Below are 19,590 nucleotides of genomic sequence, written 5' to 3'. Positions count from 1 at the left end.
ATTTTTGAGGGGGGTGGAAAGTGGGAGCACTGAAAGCTTGCCTTTTCTGCAAACTTTGAAGACAGAATTACAAGTCTCTGATGTGTAAGGAACCTCACAGCATCCCTAATGCAAGCATCTATTTTATAGGGGAAGAACTGATCCCTGGTGACCTGATAACATAGGAATTATTGATCCTATTTTGTGGAATTTGTTCTACTCTAAGAACAGGAAGTAATGAAGTGGGAACCTGGGCACTAAATTGTAATTGTTATATTATCAGGACTAATTGTGCACACAGAGCCCTGATAGACATAAAGGCTTTGGCCTTCATCTACATGCCTTCAATTTATTTCCATCCCATTTTCTGCCATACAAAGTGGACGGCCACTTTATGGTTCTTTAGGCAAGTATATGAGTGTCTACATTAACATTAAAATAATTCCTTCTTTGGTTTTTACTTTTTAGAAAATAATTTAAATGAACTTCAAGAGTCTTCTCAAAGACACTTAAATTTCTTTGTTTAAAAATTGGGATAAGACACACTTTCTAGATGACACTGTGACTATCCAGTTGGACAAAGTATAGAAAAATACTTAAAAAATATAAAGTGCTTTGTAAAAGAAGGAGTACTTCTGTTTACTGTATGTACACATCCCATTCCATTTATCCCTTCAGCAAATATTTATTAAGTACTATGTGCCAGGTCCTATGCTAGACAGCTATGGACATACAATGGCATTGAATGACATCCCAGCTTCCAGGAATTTACAACAAAATTTGTACCTGATCCTGGCAACTGTGCACCCCCACCTCCCAATAAAACAAACAAAAAAGTAGGTAAGTTTCCTTGTCAAGTTCTATCATAGCATTTTGTACTTCTTTCCTTCCTTACTATTAGCAGTTAAATAGTTCATGTCAGTTAAATAGTTGAGCAGTTAATTAACTGCTTCTAGAATTTTAGTTCCATGGGAACGAGCATTTAATCTCCCTCATTCTCTGCTTTATACTCCATGCCTCGCCTGTCTGGAATAGAAACGACGAGCAACACATTTGCTGAATGGGTGGATGAGTGAATGAATGGAAAGTCAATGCAGGTCGACAGAGAGCGTTAGTGTCCCACAGTGCGACGCGCGCCGTATTAGGCGTGCGTAGCACCACGGCAATTTGTAGGTGGAGCATTTCAAGCTAACCTTGACGGAGGAGAAATTAATCTTCGCCAACTCGGGCACTTGAATGACACCGTCCCCCACTGGCCTGCCACTGGTTTAACAGGGATTATTTCTGAAATATCAGGACCGTGCCAACAGCAAGGCACCAATAAGATTGGCCAGATGACAAGGGCCGAGGCGGACAACATCCAATGAGACGCTCTTCGGCTAAAAGCGACAGTGAATAAAAGCGCTCGATCCCGGATGGAGGCGCAGAACCGCAACTGAAGCAGCTCGGAGGATTCCACGTCTGCGGCACCCGCGGGCAGCCGCTGGTCACATGACGCGGTTCGCGGCCGCCGGGGCCGTCCTGCGCACGCGCAGTGCTCTGAAGCGGAGGACCCGCGTGCGCTGACAGCTTCCGGTTGGGTTTCCCCGCCCCTCCGTGGCTAAAGCTGTCGGGGCTGGACTGTGGCGGCCGAGGGGTGGCGGGGGGCAGGGCGTGGTCAGGTAAGGTGAGTGCACCAGCAGGGCTCCCCGGAGCCATGGCCTGCTCCATTGTCCAGTTCTGCTACTTCCAGGACCTCCAGGCCGCCCGCGACTTCCTCTTCCCTCACCTGCGGGGGGAGACCCCCATCGGCGCCTTGCGGAGGGACCCCAGTAAGTGCTCCCCAGCTTCGCCGCTCCCTTTCCCGCCGGGTTCGGGTCTCCGTGCGACTCCGCCACCTCTGCCCGGGGGACTCCTACTTCCCCCCACGCCTTCCAGCGATCCTGCCCTGCGCTTCTCATCCTATAGCCCCCTCCGCCCCGGCCGCGTCGGTGTCGCCTTCCTGTCGCCCTAGCTTTCTCTTAAACACCTCACTCTCCGGCCAGAAACTGCGTCCTGCTTCCTCTCGTTGCTGCCCATTCCTGGCTCTGTCCCCGCGTCTCCCTTTCCTTCCCAACCGGTGTTGCCTGTTCCGTGATCGCCTCTCCTCCCCGGGGATTCCTTGCCAGCTGTCTGCGGGCGCTGCACCCTGATGTTGGCCTTTTCCCCCGGCTCCTCCATCCCTGGGTCTGTGGCCTTTGGCTACCCGCCCTTCCCAAAGGGTTTATTGTCGCCCGCAGCTCTCTTCTCCCATTCTCTTCCCCCGCCCCCCCCCCCCTCAGATTTAGAGAGTAAATGACTGATAGGTGAGTGACTCCTAAGGTGGTGAGTTAAGCGGCTCCTAAATCAGGGTAATAACCTGTCAGGAGAGCGAGAATCTACAGCAAGAACTAAGGTGACCCGAAACGTGTCATTTACGTGTAAATTACAGTAACGCGGCCATTGAGGTGAGAAGCCTTCCACCTATTATCATCATCAAAGAGTGCGAATGACGCCTTCGCCCACGGAGTATAAAATCCTGAATCTGGTTTATTAGAGACTGCCTAATTCCTCAGAAATTCCCACACCTCTCCTACCGAAAGGCTGTATTTTGTGTTTGTTTTCTTCCTGTTTCTGCTCCGAAGCACATTTAGCTTTGCAGTGCAGCGCTGTCACTTTGGGCTCTGCTGGACTGGTGAAAAAAGACCCACTACATAAGTTCCTCCCTGTTTCTTAAATTTAGAAGATACCAAATCAAAGCTCTCTGTAAATATTTACTCTAGTGTTACAAATCAAATAAGATTGGAGGTCTCTGCCCTCTACGAACCTATAATTTACTGGGACAACTACATTAGCAGCTACCATGCGATGCGAGTGAGATGCGTACGTATATAAACATGCATACTACATGTATACATACAAATATACACCTGTAAATACAGGTATACTTATGTGAGGCGCAAGGGCACACTTCCCTGGAGTGGTACCACTTAAGCCTACCTTTGGAGTACTAGTGAAATGAATAAGGGAAAGGTAATAACATGTGCAGAGGAAGGGAGGCCTGGACTGGTGTACTACTGAGAAAACTAAGAAAGCCTCAAAGAGAAGAACAGGGAGCTGGGTCATGAGAAGCCTTGGGAAAGTAGTGGGGTGCCTCTGAGACACCCGAAGCCGAGAAACGACACAGTCAGATGGGATCTCAGTGTAGTCAAGTAAAGTTTTTGAATTGCCACTGTGTGGTTTGACAACTGTGTGCAGGAGAGATGAGACGCAGGTAAATGGGGCGGGAAACAATGCCAGTGGTCCATGAGAGAAGGGATGCGAGCTCGAACTAAAATAGCCTGAGCAGGACTTGAGAGGCAGGGCTAGACTAGAGTGCTATTAAGGAGGCAGAACCTGCAGGACCGAGGGGAGACCGGGCGATAGGGGTTAGTTATTGCAGCTGATGAGTGAGAGGCGGTTAAGGACGCCTTTGGGCTTCTGATTTGAGCAAGGGTGTATAAAGAGGGAGAATGAAGCAGATAGGTTTTGGACCTTTTGCATGTTAAATGTTTGTGGCATGTCCAAGTGGCGGGGGGTCCAGTCGAACATCAGATAAAGGGTCTGAAACTTAAGAAGGATTCCTGGGCCAGAGATGTTACTTTGAGAGTTATCAGCATAAGGTGTCAAATCAGTGTGAAGGATTATGTATGCAGTCATGCCCCATGCACTGCTGTGTGAACATCATCGAGGGCGCTTGCACAGACCTGGGTGGTACAGCCTGCTACTGTAATTGTGTGTGCCACATTTTATATGACTGGCAGTGCAGTAGGTTTGTTTACTCAAACTTGGGAGTAATCCATCGTGCTGTGGCATTTAGACTGCCACAGAGTCACTAGGCAATGGGAAGTCTTCGGCTCTGCCACAGTCTTATAGGACCACCATTGTATATGTGGTCTGACGTTGACGGAAACGACGTTTGCGGTGGGTGACTGCATAGTGACAGGAACTGAGTGCTGAAATGTTCAGAGTCGGGTGGAGGTGAATTGGAAGAAGACTGAGAAAGAGTTACAGAGGAAAACCAGGTGAGCATGATGCTCCAGCAGCTGAGGCAGGGGAGACTTTGATGAAAGACAAGAGTGGCCAGCAGTGGCAAATGCAACAGAGGTCAGCTAAGAGGAGGGCAGAAATGTGCTCGTGGGTTGTGGGAAGATGGAGGTGCCTGGGAGCTCAGAACAGTTTCGGTGGAATGGTAGGCGCAAAAAGCACATTTACAGCATTTTGAGGAGTTAATGAAGTTGACCATTTCAAGGATCCAGGTTGTGAAGGATGGTAGATACTGGGCTGTAGACAGGGGATGCAGAGAAAAAGAATACATTTTGTGTGTCTCACGGCCTGATTCCAGGCCACTGTCTGCTCTCCGCTGGCCAGTGGCACCAGTCTTCTTACAGACCTTCCTGCGTCCACTCTTGGTTTCTTGTAACTCGTTCCCAAAAGCAGTCAGAGCGAACTCTTAAAGACCTGTATAGCGTAGATCACAGCATTCCCCTCTTTCTAACTCTCTATGCTTGCAAGGGCCCTTAATATAAAATCCAAAATTCTTGTCTGGCTTAGAAGACTCTTGAGGCCCTGCCTCCTGCCACTTCCGGCACTGCATGCTCCTTTCCCTCATGTCTTATGCTTCAGACGTACTTTGTGTTGTTAAAACCAGCTATGCTCATGTGCACCTGAGGTCTCTGTCCTTGCCCTTGTCTCTGCCGTGGATGCTGTGTGCAAGTCTTTGCACGCCAGCTGCAGCTTGTCATGCAGGTCTCAACGCAAATGCCAGCATCTCAGGGAGGCCTTTTCCACTGTCTGATCCAAAGTAGGCACTCTTGCCTCCTTGGTCTCATCCGTTATTCTCTGTCATATCATCTTACTTATTTTCATCACTGTCTGTGCTGCCCAGTATGACAGTCTCCACCACATCGGGCTGGTGAGCCCTTGACATGCGGCAAATACTGCCGAGGACCTGAATTTTTAATTTTACTTAATTTAAATAGCCAACTGTGGCTGATGGCTACCATATTGTGTGGCACAGTTAAAGGTGCTAAAATTTAGGCACAGACAGATTGAATAGTTGTCCAAGGTCGCACAGTGAACGGGAGCCTTAGGATATGAACTCAATGCAGGCATTGGGATATAATCATACCCCACACATCTAGGCTAATTTGCAATATGCCTGTGAGTTTGCAAGTATTTAATTTATTACTCTTTTAAATCAAGTTCTTAGGTTTATGTTTGTTGGTATTATTGGGGCTACCATCAATTGAGGTAGAAAATAAATAGAGAAAGAACCTCTTAACCAGTGAGCCCCTTTGCCAAGCCTATATTTTACAGTTAAAACAGTGCTTTAATTTACAAATAAAGTCAGTAAAATAGCTTGCCCTACTACAGATAGTTTACTTGGAATTCTAGGAATGTCTAGGGCCATGGAGTTCAGCAATCACTCCAGGCCACCTTTTGCAAAACATCAGGCTTTGTAAAGAGCCGTTTATCAGAATTTGTGGCATTTCTTAATGGATGTGGGTGGGTGTCATTTCCCGATAGTATTCAGAATCCACTGAGTTTAAAAGGATGATATAAATGTATATGAAAATGTCCATGTTCACAGTATATAAGAAGTTACATCTTTTGTGCAGAGGGTCCACACTAGGGAAGAACGCTTTGGGGGATCTGTAAGCAAAAAGTTTGAAGACATTCTTCTACAGGGCTCAGGCATTCCCGGTTTTTTTTTTTTCATCATAGCATACATAAAAAAAATGAGACATGGACCCTGAATAGTGAAAATAATTTTGAAAAACAGTAAAAATGTTGGGAACTCATACTTCCTGATTTCAAAACATATTGCAAACCTACAGTGATCAAACTTGTGTGGTGCTGGCATAAAGACAGACAAATGGACCAGTGGAACAGAATAGGAAGCTCAGAAAGAGACTCTTGCGTATACGGTCAAATGATCTTTCACAAGAATGCCAGACCACTCAGTGGGGGAATCTGCACGTCCGTGTACAAAGGAATGAGGTTGGACCCTTATCTTACACCACGTACAACAATTAACTCGAAATGGTATTCCTTTCCATGGTATGTATGCCAGTGAACCCACGTACTTGCCATCATTTTATGTCATCAGTCTCTTTGGCTTTTTTGCTCTTCTAATACATGAAAAGGTGGTTCTCATGTGGCATTAAGATCACTATCAGACTTTATCTGTATTTTTTTTAAAGCAGCAAGTGATAGCAAGATTAAGCTGGTATTGGAAGAATTTGGTTTAAGGAAAGTTTTCTCATAGGGACAGAATATTAAAATGGATTTAATAAGGAAGGTGTCACATTGGCTTCTTTAGAATAGGCAGACGTCGGCTTCAGCTGGCAGTGTTTACACGCCTTTAGCCGCGCTTCATGGCGGCACACCTCCCCTCACCTTATTAGCTATGCAGCTCTCTTTCTGCTGTTTCGGATATAGTAAATCAGCATAAGAAGTTGTAGGAAGCAATTACAAGAAATGTATAAGTTCTTTGTAATTACACCCTATATTGTTGTTCTTTGAAAACAGAATAGTAAAAGGGAGAATAAGCATATTAAATTTCTTCAAGTCTATATATTATTTTGTTTTATTGTCTTTTGTTGTGTCAGAAGATTTATTAGTTTTTTGGGGGGGAGGGAGCCTCTTTAATGACCCTTTTAGAACAGGAGGATATGCTTAAAGATACTTTCAGTTCTGTCACTTTGTGGATTGCCTGTCAGAAGCTGTGTCCTTATGTGATGGAAGAGGTCACTTCTTTGGCAACACTAATCATTAAAAAGGGACCTTAAAGATCTCGTCTGATTTAATCATGGGAATTTGAAGGAGTGAAACCCCTGCTCTTGAAAATGGGATAGCTTCCTCATTTTAAATTGCCGCATATTTTTAATGTGGTGAAAGGAATATGCTATTTATTTATGAAGTTTATTTTCCCATTTCCATCTCCCTGATAATAGAAGAAGGTTAATAATTCTGAGGCATAGGAAATTAAGCAGCAGATTTTCCATTATTCAGTCTTTTTTTTTTTAACTTGGTACTGCTATGTGATCCTTTTTCTTGCTTTGGCCAAGAAGACCCAACTAAATTTTGTCGGACGCCCTGAATTATTCACAAGTCATAGCTTCTAGAGATTCTTCCTCTTTATAGGAACAAGCACATTATCTCTGTTTTTTTCTTGTCTCAGAAGGAAGGAAATGAATTTGCTTCTGTGCTAATAAGATCTTTTATTCAGCCATGGAGATTAAATTAAGTTTCCCTTTTCCTAACATTTAACGAGTTCAGTTTCTCATTTAGTTCCTGATCTTGACGTGCTCATATTGGAAAAGGCAAATTCTGTCAAATTAATTGCCCACTTCTAGAATTCAATTTCCTTTGTAGCTTCAGGTTCTTGTTAAATGAAAAATATACACTCAGTTTATGAGGATAGACTGTTCGAAAGCAAATCAGAATAATGTATTTTTGGAATTAAACAGAGCTATGGAAAGCAGAAGTTGAACTTCTTATTTAAGTTTTTGTTGGTGGAATAATTCGTTCTTGGAAATAACCCTAAAAAAGACATATGCAACTTTTTTGATGGTTGAACTAAAATGTGTTTTCTCTGTGGTTTGAAGGTTTCCATGAGTATATCATTTATCAAGTGAGATACTGAAATTTTTTTTATATTAATATAATCTAATCTCTTCAGGGAAAAAAATTCTCTCCAGAGGGAGTTGTAGTTACATTTTATATTTTGAAGTCATTTGTTTCATTCATTCAGGCAAAACATTTAACATGGTAAAGTTTAGAACAAGGGTTTGTGCTTATGTTACCAATTATTCTAGACAGTTCAAACTAGTCTTCTTCGGTGATGGGAATAAAAATGTTAACGACTGAATAGTCAAATTATTAGTCAATGAAGAGGTAGTTGCTTTTTATTAAGTTGGTTAGACGCCAGCTTATGAATTTTATTTAGCCGGAGAGCAGGTATGATTCAAGATGTGGTATGACATAAGAAAGGGGGATTTCTGCAAAGGAGGTAGACTAACAAAAAACTTTAAGTGGATGTTCTTCTTGAAGGACTCCAATTGAATCTTCAAGGCAGTCCTTGGTTTTCTGTGAATTTTAAGGAAAGATGGCCAAGAATGTGAAAAGAACAGATTTGAGAGGAAGCTCACCCCTCAAGGATTGCCTCCCACCCAAATTAAAGACTCATAACTAAGGAGAAATACGTAATTACCTGGAAATGCCTTTTTTTTTTTTTTCAGTAGGTTGTGCAGGAAGTGAGGTGGGAAAGCCCAGTTAAAACATGAGCCTTTGAAGGACTCTGCCTCTGTCCAGACACTGTCCTGATGTGATATTGTTGTGAAGCACCAGCTTCTGAAGCAGCATCTGCATGTGAATCGGAGCATGGAAGTCACACCACGAGCTATGTTCTCGCAACCTGTTTTTAGATTCCCCTAATGGCCAATATTCTCTGTTTTTAAGAGGTTTTTTTTGTGTGACCTGTTTTATTCACTGTTGGCAAAAAGAGTATTTGCATAGTAGAGTACAGACACATTTGAAGAATGCTGTGGATGGTCTCCGCCCCACCCCATTTTAAACACCCCTTTAAAATGGTAGAGTGTGGATTTGGGAACTTGGTGTTCTCTGGTTTTTTCTAGCCGACCAAAAAATTAGGTTGTTGAGAATCCCATTTAATTGAGCGATGATTTACATTGAAAAATGGCTACTGATGTCTAATAGCTAAACATAGCTAATAAAGTTGCCATTCATGTAAAGAGTTTTATTCAGTCAGTCTTTCCCTCTGGTAACTTTTCTGTGAAGGATGGTGGTCTTCATTCAATATCACTATTGGTGTTTTTCACTTGGTCATTGGCCAAGGTTGTGGATAAGAAAACAATGAGTTTATAACATACAGGATGTGAGCACACGAAAAACAGAGTTTGCATGGTTTGGAGGCAAAAGAAATAACCTTGGTAAAGTGCTGGCATTCTGACACTTATTAACAGCCAAAAATAGCTGTCAGATAACAGCCTGCAAAACGGCGTCAAATGATGTTTCAACAAGGAGTCAGGAGGCTGCAGAAATTGTATCATTGGCACTGCATAGAAGTAGCCACAGGGTAGTGCAGTTTGCAGATTTTTTTTTAACGTTTCCCGTTTTTAAGATGACTAGATTTTGGAATGCATTTTCTTACAGAATTATAAGGAGATTTTGGATTCCAGACTAAGCTTCAAAGCATTTTTAATGTACCCGAATAATAATTTTAGTTTGCCTTCCTTTAACCTCTGTTTGCACAACACCATGGCTTCTATGGAAAATGTACTCCTGTGGTAGGTAGTGGGAGAGGCCTGATTAAATTCTTTCCTTCTTCTTAACAGAAACTCCCCAGTCAAGGGCATTGAGACAGGGCCAAGCTGTCACCAACACAAATACCTTGTATAAAGAAAGCATTTCTCAAGGTCTTCCTCTTCCTGCCTATTTGGAACTGTGGCATACAGGGAGATTGGGTCTCTGCAGGGGCAGGAAGTCCAAATTGCTGCTGTCTTCGGTCTGATTGTATGAGTCATTTGTGAATTGAGTCAGGTACTTTTTATCCGACATGGAGGAGAAAGAGCACAGTTCTCGTGATTTTGTTTTGTACCGCATTCAAGAGAGGCTCTGGGCACAAACTAAGCTCTTTGAAGGCTTATTTGCTTTGTATCTCCAGCACTTAGCAGAGTGCCCAAGACAGAAAAGATGTATTTTCTTGAATGAATAAATGGATGGATGGATGAATGAATAGCCAACCTTCATGAAGTGCTGTAAATCCCACATGGTTTTCAGAGACTGTGGTGATTTGATAAATGCATTATCCTTACAGCAGTTTTAAAATTGAATCGTGGCTTCTAGAGTGATGAACTTTTCTTTGTACTTGGCTTTCTTGTAGGAGCCCCTGTGTGTTTTCTAAAACTGTAAATGGGATGGCCTATTTGCCATCAGTCCCACAATAAGGCAGCTGTTTGCGGTGCAGTGGAAAAATTAGCAGAAAAAAGAGATTGCCTAACAATTAGATTGCCAAAGAACAAACTGTAATTTTCCAAGTCACCAAAAAAAATTTCCCAATCTCAATAGCAAGGAAATGTTTCATTTTAAAAGAATAAGCATTCTTTCTTTTGACCTTACCTGAGAGGCCCACTGTTTCCTAACTGCGTCCTTCATAAGCTATAGGAGGAATGAGCGTAGCAGACGTGGGCTCTGGAACTCAGGGCACCTGAACTCAAACCCCTCTCCGCCACCTAATCCTCTGTGATCTTGGTCGAGCTATGTGCATTAAGTGATGTTTTCTCACTGTGGAGAGGGGAAGGTAAAGGACCCTTGCCCTGCTCAAGCGAGCGACCGTCTGTGAAGCCCGTGGAACATCGAAGTGCCGCGTGCACAGTAACTGTTAGGTGATCACCCCTTTGTGCGCGTTGCATCTTTTTGCCTCTTTGCCTTTGCTCACGTTGACCTTTTTCTTAAGTGTGTTTGAAAAGTTCCTGGCCACTTTTTAGGGTCTCAGCTTGAGATGATCCCTCACTGTGCTTCCTCATCTCTCTCGCTGCCTCATCTGAGTCCCCAGAGTCGTCGATTACAGTAGTCACCGGGTACCATAATTACATGTTTGTCCCCTACGCTGCACGACACGTTCTTTAAGGAGTAAGTTTGTGTTTCTCTCTGCTCCCGCTGCACGTGGTATTTAACAGAACGCTTGTTAAATGGTTTGATTGACGTGTGTATGGAAGTCTTCTGTAAGTTGTACAGTGTTTTCAAATGATAGTGCTCTTTTAGGACTTAATATTGTGCTTGGTGCGTTAGGAAGTGGTTATTTGGTATTTAAATACCAAAGACGAGAATATTCCCACGGAGCTAACTGAACAACAGTTCCAGATACTAGACTGACATTTTTTTATCATCTATATCTAATTGATTTTAGCAACTTGTAAAACGTGATATGTGTGAAAGATCTATTTCCTTCCTTTCTCCTGTAGGCATCCTAGATATCAGGTTCAGTGCCATCATTTTAATTGATTCTCACACTACCCCGCCAAGATTTTAAAGCTGATTGGTTTAAATACAGTATTTTATTTATATTCTGTAGTGTTTTAATGGCTAAATCATGATGAGCAGCCTGGCAAGCTGATGTGTCAGGCACTGAGGACTTCAGTGTGCTGCTTTACACCCTCTCACAACCCTGCGAGGCGGAGGTGCTGTTGTTCTACACGCTCTTATGGCAAGAGAACTAAAGCTCACAGCTGTGGGGTAACTTGCCGTAGGCCGCAGAGCCGGTGAATGCTGGGTCCAGGCTGTGAACTCGGGTCAGCAGAATCTGGGGCCTACGCTTGCAGTTCATTCAGCTGCCTGCCCTTTTCACATTTCATTTGACCTTTATGGTTTTTTTCTTAACTGAATTTGAGGTGATATATCTAAAGTAGAGAATGTTTGACTCAGAGTAGATAATCAGAAAAATGATCATTTTTATTTCTTCTTTCTGATGTGATACCATAAGAGATACATTCAAAAATATTACATAAAAGCAAGTAACATGACAAGGTAAGAAGGAGTCATACTCTCCAAACCTATACAGACTTTTAACTCTTTGTTACCGTGTTTGTGAACGTCTCATTTTAATCCACAGAGATGCTCTCCTGTGTGAGAAATCACACAGTACCAGAAAGAGGTGCAGAGTAGTAGACCCGTCTTATTTCAATGCTCAGTTTTCTTTTCATTAAGACCTTGTCTTATCAAAAAACAACTCACTTTTTAAGCTGTCTGTGTGAAATTTTAAGTGTTTTTGTCACTATGTATATTTAGTTTGTCTAATGTCTTAACTAACAAATATTTGTCATTTTGAGGTTTTGCAGTTGGATTTAAATGTGGATAAACTTGATGTCCAGTATCTTAAGATCCAAATAACGTGCACAGTTTCACTATGACATAGATTTGGAAAGTCAGGCCAGATGCTTCCTGATTATTATTACATAAGCTATATCCTGATGTAGTATATCTTACCATTATTTTCTTCCTTAACATCAGCATTATATTTATATAATGTTTATTATGTATCAGGGGCTGGCTTGATTATGTTTAGAGAAAACGTTTTAAAATCCTTTAAGCTCCATATTTCATGTAAGTACTTTTTATCTTTTTTAAAAATAGGTAAATCAACGAACTGGGAAGATGATGGCTGGGGAGCATGGGAGACGGAACCCCAAGAACCTGTAAGTCTTTATAAATGTGTGCTTGCTCTTTGGCAGTGGCCTTTTCCTTTTGCAGCGATGGTGACATATTTCGATGTTAGGTCGACATTTAAAGATCTTTGTCAAGGACATTTTTGTGCTTACTGAACAGCACTAAGTAGACACCCGTTATTGCTACTGCTCTCTGTGATTATGAGCAACTCCAAAGGCATAGCCAGGCCCAGAGACATAACAAGAATCCAAGTAAATTTTGGCAGATGCATGAAATGCAGAGGTACATGCTGTAGTCAAGGTAACAGATGTAGCCACCTAATCAGAATAGAAACAGACAGCAAACTCAAGCCTGCTTCCCTGTGAGCTGCTCTGGCAGGTCTTGTGCACACGAAAGGTGAGACCAGTGCTGGAAGAGGTGAAATGTCTCGAAGTCAATTTCTGGTTGTGTTGTTACCAGAAAGGGACCAGGACCGAGGTGGGTCTGCCCCAGCACAGTCTGGGATGTGCGGGTTCTTGCCTTCGTGCAGGAAAGATTTCCTGACATGAGTTCAGATGATGTTGAGAGTAAGTTTATTAAAGCTGGGGACAGTGAGACAAAGGAAGGGCTTAAGATAGAAGAGGCAAGGTCACAGCAACAGCAGTGGGTCTCAGCGGGGCTGCCTTGGCCCTTCCGAAAGAAAGCCACAGAGGCAGGAGAACTGAGCCACGCTGGACCTTGGGGACTCAGGAAGCAAGTTACGGAGGCAAAAGGAGGTGCTTGAAGATGGGTTCAGGGGGTTAGCCTGGGCCGAGCTGCCACTGCCTGCCACTGCCCTGGTTGCAAGTCTCCTGGGAACACTTAGAGCTTAGGAGAAATAGAGCGAAGGTACGTGCTCCAGGAAGGAATCGGGGGAAAGGCACTGGCCTGCTCTAGGGAGAGTGTGCAGTGAGTGGCTTCTTCGTCTTCAGGGTTCTTGTCTATTTTCTAAAGACAGGAATTTTAGGGGGCATCTCACTCTGAATGTTTGTCAGCTTTTTAGGTGTGTCTGTTGATGTGCTGACGCATCCGAATGAGCATAGAGAGGGACAGGGTCATTCCCTGGTCAGTTTCACCTTCAGCACATGTCACCTGAAAGGGCCTGCGACCAGGCCAAGGGCGTCCGCCGCAGCACAGTTGGGAATACCTAGACCATGTGCTCCTCAGTGTCCTTGGTTAGGGGAGATAAGACCTTGCCCTTTATTTCCTGGCTGTAGTTTTCCCCATTTCTTGTCAAGGAAGTCTCCTAGCATCTTCCTTACCTGCCTCAGCGTCAGGGTGCTGCAGCTGTAAAAACAGGGGTGGGTTCTCCACCAGTTCCTGTGGGCTCGTGGTTATTATGACCAGCAGAAGAGAGTAACCATTTCTTTGGTAGCCTGGCTTAGAGGGGTGTCGTGTTTGGGGGTTTTCAGCAGGGCTGCGGTGGTGTAGAGAGGAACCACAGATGGGGGGCAGCTCACTGGCCCTGCCTGCTAACCTGGAGGCCAGCCAGCTGCTGCTGAGTCCAGCAGAAAACTGTACAAACCTCGGGGTGTTTTTTATTCCCATAGTTTGTAGGTTTGGAGTTTTGCTGTAATTTTATTTGACGTGAACTTCTTACAAGTAATGAATTTGTTTTTCAGAATGATGCATGCGTATTACAGAAAATTCAGGTATTAGAGAAAAATAAAGAGTTAAGAGAAAAAAACTACAAGTGTGTACAGGGGCGGGCAAAAGTGGGTTTGACAGCTGTGAACTGAAGCATGGAGTTTTTCCTTGTGTTATGGTCAAATATTGCATTATTTGTCGTCTTCTGTAAACCTACTTTTGCCAGCCCCTGAATAGAGTGTGCTGCCGTTTGTGTCAGAAAGGGGGGGAGGCTGTAAATGGATGTACTTGCGTGAGCAGCAAGTGTCTGGGAATGCACGCCGGGACCCACTGCCTGCACTGTCTCTCCAGGGGACAGCTGGGCAGCTGGCGTACAGGGCCGTGAGAGGCTCTCCAGAGGGGACCTCTGTAGAGCTGCTGATTTTGCTAACCATGGGAATTCACCTTTATAGTGAGCAAATTTCCATTTGAAAAATGCAAAGCCCTTCCGGTCAAGTAAAAAGAAAACAGCGTCAAATTTATCGAATAGTCCACGGATCCCACAGCCATAATCCTCAGACGGATCTTTCTTGCCATCGAGCTGCAGACACCCTGGCCATTTCTCTGGACTAGGGTTTCTACGAAATTATGTAATACTGAACTATTTTGGAGTGATCCCCATGTGATATTCTTTTAATGTCTTTCTAGTTTGTACTTGTTTACGGTAAAACTTTTGCATTGGTATTCACAGCTATTTGTAGTGGATACTTTGTTGGTCATGTTTCATATGTTTTGATAAGGAATATTATTCGGACTTTATAACAGATTTGGGAAAATTTCTTTCCCCCTTTTGCTTTCCCCTCGCAGTTTAAGGCAGACAGGCCGAGTTGACATACTCTCAGTATTTTTGCACGCACAGTCACTGTAGTTTTACCCACAGGAAGAAGAAGGAAGTACTTGCAAGACACAGAAAACTTCCTGGCTTCAAGATTGTGTTTTATCCTTATCTCCAACCAATGATCTAATGGTTATAGCTCGGGAGCAGAAAGCTGTGTTTCTAGTGCGTGAGTATCTGTTGTTTCCCAGTGGCCGTAATTTTAATGCATTGACCAGAACAGAAAATGTATGAGAAGGAAAACAGTGTTATTTATTTCTATTACACGCCTTATATGGTGGCATTCTTTAGTTTATTTTACATGTTGTATAAAATCTGCTTCCTTTTTTGTATTTCTTTCTCTTCTTTTCCTTTTCTGTCTTTTCTTTTCCTTGGCTGCAGATACTCTAGCCATCTCTTTGTGGCCCTTCAGAGACAGTGCTGGACGTTGCCTGAAACTGAGGTTTTGGGTTTACACAGGCCGTGAAAACCTCACTGATTGAAATGAGGTCATATAGTAATGGCTATGGAATGGTCTTGTAAAGAATTTAGCCTCCAGTGGCATAAATCCAACCTATTATAAATAAAATAGGTGGGGTACATAAGAATTAATAATTTTATTATATGGATTAAATTGGAGGAAGGAGAGACTAAGGGTAGAGTTTTATTAAAAATCTTATAAAATTTTAAAACTGTATTTTACATGTAAGACCCAAATCTATAATACAGAACTATTAAATTTTGTGCTCATCATTCTAAAGAGAAAAGAGTCAAATTTATAAATTACTGTTTTAGTATACTAATAGTTAACGTTATTTTATATGAAAACTTAATTTTTTCAGCAAAGTGGAAATATGGTGATAAAGGAAAGGAAGAAATGCAATTTGCTGTTGGTTGGAGTGGCTCTTTGAATGTTGAAGAAGGGTGGGTACCAGTTAATTGTTTCGTCTCTGTGTGTGTTGAACGTGTGTGTGGAAATGCTTGCCTTGTAAGTGAATCTGTTGAGAAGTGACATCTTTTGGAAGGTGAGTGTTCATTGCAAACCTTAATTTTACTCCTCATGTGATTACTTTAAGAAAAAAGCAGCTGTTTGGAGAGGATTTCAAGAAGTGTTCAGAGAGAATATTATAATGTCCTTCCTACATTTTGTCTTTTTCTCTGTTTTCCGTTACTAACTTTATTCAGCCAGAAAGTTAAGGGCAGTAGTTATCTTCTCTGCTTTCATAGCACTGGGCTTGTACTTAAAGAGGACAGTGCTACATTAATTCTTTTTCTATTTGTATTTCTATTTCTACTTTTTATTGAATTTATTGGGGTGACATTGCCTAAGAGAATTATATAGGTTTCAGGTGTATAATTCTATAATGCATCATCTATATATTGTATTGTGGGTTCACCGCCCCAAGGCTACATTAATTCTTGAAACTCATAAATACTTCAGAAATGCAAGTTGGTAAAGCTAGGTTTCCTGCTGACTCAGCAAGAGTTTTCAAATCAGTCTCTAGCGTGGTTACGTGATGAAGCCCAGCCTGGAGCCTGGAGCCAAAAACTGTTTTGAATTAAATTTTTAGGACTTAAACTCTCTGATCAGAATGAATAAGATTTTGCAGACTTCGAATTCAGATAAAAGACTCCTAAGTGCAAGGCCGTAGCACCTGCCTGGCACAACGTAGATATTCAGTGAAATGTCTTCTCTTATCAAAAGTGAACACACTTTGCTTTGTCACTTAGTCTAAAGCCTTTTAAAGACACTGAATTTCTGTCACAAATGCAAAGCAAAAATAATGGTTGAATCACTTTAAGGAAAACAAACAAAAAGACTGTGTTCAGTGATTACCTACTATGATATATGGGGCAAGAATGTTTGTTATTTCTTTCTTTGTTTGTTTTTTAATCATTTCTTGAATAAGCTAGTGATGGTCCTGAAGTTTGACTGCTTCAGTAATAGTCAGTCAAGGAGCTGTTTTAATTTTGAGGCTTGGTCTATGAGCTCCTGACAAATTTCTCAAGTCTACATGTCAGAAAACAAGTCTCTTAGGGAACATCTGGGCTAGCATGAGCTTAGAAACAGGTTCTCAGGGGCAATTTCTGCCAGAGGGGAAGAAGCAGCAGCCCACCAGGGGAAGGACAGTGAGTCCCTAGGACAGTATGCTCTGCAGTAACAGGACAGCCCGAAGTGACGGCTGCCGCTGGCACAGATACTTTCTCAGTTCTGTGTCCGTAATTGGTGCGCGCGGTCAAGTTTGGCTTTCCTTACTTTCATGCCTTTCACGACAGTGCAGAGTGAAAGATACTGTTTCTTTTTTTCCTTAACCTCAAGTAGATGCAACATTACCTTTCTTTCATGGGAATGGATTGTGTGATCAGATGTGTAGGGTGGCGTTTGCGGGTAAATTGACTTGGACGTTGAATCAGACCGGCCCACAGAGCTCACCTTCCACCCCTGCCCGTGGACAGTACGTAGGAGGAGGGAGAGCAATGGGTGCATTCATCGGATGAGCACATGATTTTGTTTCTGTTTTCAGGGAATGTGTAACCAGTGCTCTGTGTATCCCACTAGCAAGCCAGAAGAGGTAAGGGTAAATAAGAGGTGTTGGTTCGCTTTGCTTTGACTTACAAGCTATTATGGTCACGAGTTTTGTCTGTGGCAGGAGTTCCACTGGGCGTCCCGACTGGACCTGCACCGTGCTGGGCTTCACCTCCGGCTCCGTGCGCTTCTACACAGAGGTGAGCTCGGGGCCCAGCCGCGAGAAAGCCCCTGCTGACTGGTCCACCCAGGCTCCCAGCCCCGCTGCACTCACTCGGGACTCACCCCCTGCTGCTGGGGCTGTGTGGGTGACACTGGATGAGGATGGAGGCTGCACAGGGCAGGGGTGGTGGCAGGAAGCTCTGGTAAAAGCTGTGCAGAACAGAAGCTGTGTTCTTCTGAGAGGAGGGGACCTGGCGGCCGTGGAAGACTTGATGGGGAAATGCTGTACCTGATCAGGTGTGACGGTGGGAGAACAAGCAGGCTGTCCTCTGTGCCTCCCCTAGAACGGTGTGCTCCTGCTGGCACAGCTCCTGAACGAGGACCCGGTGCTGCAGCTGAAGTGCAGGACCTATGAAATCCCCCGGCACCCCGGCGTGACCGAGCAGGTAGTGGGCGAGCATGTGTGCAGAGCACGGGGGCTTCACTTCGCAGTAGTCCTTGGCCAGGCAAAGCATTCTGAAATTAATTTCCCATTTGTTTCTACTCTTCCTCTGCCCGACACTGCTCTGTGCATTGGTGCTGACAGCTGTTCAGTCATAGTATTTCTTTATTGTACATTAACCATGGCATTCAGCTCTACTGGGAAAGTGGATGCTCTTATTCAGCAATGATCATGTTCTCTCCTGTTCCTTTGGTAGAATGAAGAGCTGAGTATCTTATATCCAGCTGCCATTGTGACCATCGACGGGTTTAGCCTTTTTCAATCTCTTCGTGCTTGTCGAAATCAGGTAGCAAAAGGTAATTTTTTGGCAAGGAATAGCAAACTTGTGATGATATTTAATTGAACCTACTTAGAGAATTAAATATGCCTTCTAAATTAGAAAGGCCTTCCAAAACTAGATTTAGGCCTTCCAAAAGTAGGTTTAAAGGAGAAACCGAGCTACTATGGAAGTGGGCGGCGTTGTTGGGTAGATTGCTTGGTCGGATAAAGGTGAGGACTGAAACATCTACATCTTGCCCCTGGAGGGTGTGCCCAGCACAGGAGCAGTTCAGCAGTACGTCCTGGCCAGTTAAGAGAGAGATTTGCAACTGTGTTAAAGCTGAGCAACCAGATTTCTCACTGGATCCGCAGCTGTTGGGCCAGTCTTCTGCCAGCGAAAGACACACTGTCAGTTTTACATCCCAGGTTTAAAGATGGTAAAATAGGGGGGAGAAGAGTCTTAGCATCAGTCAGGATACCAGTGTCCATGCCCCACTGGTCAGGGCCGCCGTCTCTCTCGCGGAGAGTGACTGCTCACCCGGCTCCAGTTGCAGTATGGATTGACCTGGATTATTAGTGATAGTCTAGAATTATTAACAGTCTTCTCTAGTTGCTGGCGTGTCCAGAATCTCTCGTGACGGCCAATGGGCCCTTTTTATAAATGTTTATGTTTTATGTGCATTGTCTTGGTGTGACTAGACCTCACTCTATGCCTTGTTTAACATTACTTTGTCTCATTACTATAAATCGAAATGTTAGGATAATAACTTGCTATATTTTTGTAATTTTTTTAAAAATAAAACTTCATTCTGTCCTTTATAGTCAAGTTTGGTTTGTCTAATTTTTATCGCTGACAGCTGCGGCGTCAGGCAACGAGAACATACAGCCACCACCGTTAGCTTATAAGAAGTGGGGTCTGCAAGATATTGACACTATTATTGATCACGCTAGTATTGGTAAGCATCACTAGTTCAATTCTTTTGGAATTTACTTCTTATACTTTTTGATTGAAGTATCTCATTGATTAGAATTGTAGGTTTATTCTCAGGTGAAAAGAAAATTTTTTGCATAGCTTTTAGTGAGACACTTGGAAGTTTGTTCCGACTTACAGATTACCATAGATTTCTGTCTTTAGCAGTTTTAATAATTATGCCCTCAGCAGCAGTAGTGGACCAGTGGTAAGCCACTCGCTATTTGACTTAATTTTTCTGCAGACAAGTTTAGTCCCTATAATTACCATATGGATTAGTCTTTTCAAAATGCAGCCTTTACACCAGCAGACTGCAGGTAAAAGCAGGTTTCTCCGTGGGGGCAGGATTTGAAGGCTCGCTGCGCTGGGCGTCAGGAGCCCAGGGATGGAAAGGCACGCACAGTCCCTGCTCTCAGGAAGCGAGAGTCTCGTTGACAGAAACAGGCAGGGCAGTTGCAGGACTGCAGCCTAACTTGTTGTAGACAGTGGACCGGCTTGCGTGGAGA

At 43.4% G+C, this 19,590-nt stretch overlaps 1 protein-coding gene across 1 annotated transcript in view; it reads left to right on the top strand.

Annotated features, from left to right (window-relative positions):
• The first annotated feature begins 1,219 nt into the window (after positions 1 to 1,219).
• RAB3GAP2 (RAB3 GTPase activating non-catalytic protein subunit 2) overlaps positions 1,220 to 19,590 on the top strand; it is a 51,349-nt gene continuing 32,978 nt past the window's right edge. The window contains exons 1-9 of the mRNA XM_024576126.4: positions 1,220 to 1,790; positions 12,175 to 12,236; positions 14,732 to 14,855; positions 15,508 to 15,589; positions 17,191 to 17,238; positions 17,317 to 17,392; positions 17,699 to 17,800; positions 18,053 to 18,152; positions 18,972 to 19,070. Of these exons, the coding sequence (XP_024431894.2) occupies positions 1,676 to 1,790; positions 12,175 to 12,236; positions 14,732 to 14,855; positions 15,508 to 15,589; positions 17,191 to 17,238; positions 17,317 to 17,392; positions 17,699 to 17,800; positions 18,053 to 18,152; positions 18,972 to 19,070 (808 nt within the window). The 5' untranslated portion in view covers positions 1,220 to 1,675. The remainder of the gene's footprint in view (positions 1,791 to 12,174; positions 12,237 to 14,731; positions 14,856 to 15,507; positions 15,590 to 17,190; positions 17,239 to 17,316; positions 17,393 to 17,698; positions 17,801 to 18,052; positions 18,153 to 18,971; positions 19,071 to 19,590) is intronic.

This window comes from Desmodus rotundus, chromosome 10, assembly GCF_022682495.2.
Source record: "Desmodus rotundus isolate HL8 chromosome 10, HLdesRot8A.1, whole genome shotgun sequence".
Lineage (NCBI taxonomy): Eukaryota > Metazoa > Chordata > Mammalia > Chiroptera > Phyllostomidae > Desmodus > Desmodus rotundus.
Note: the sequence above shows the minus strand (reverse complement) of the source record. Positions and strands in the feature narration are given on the sequence as shown.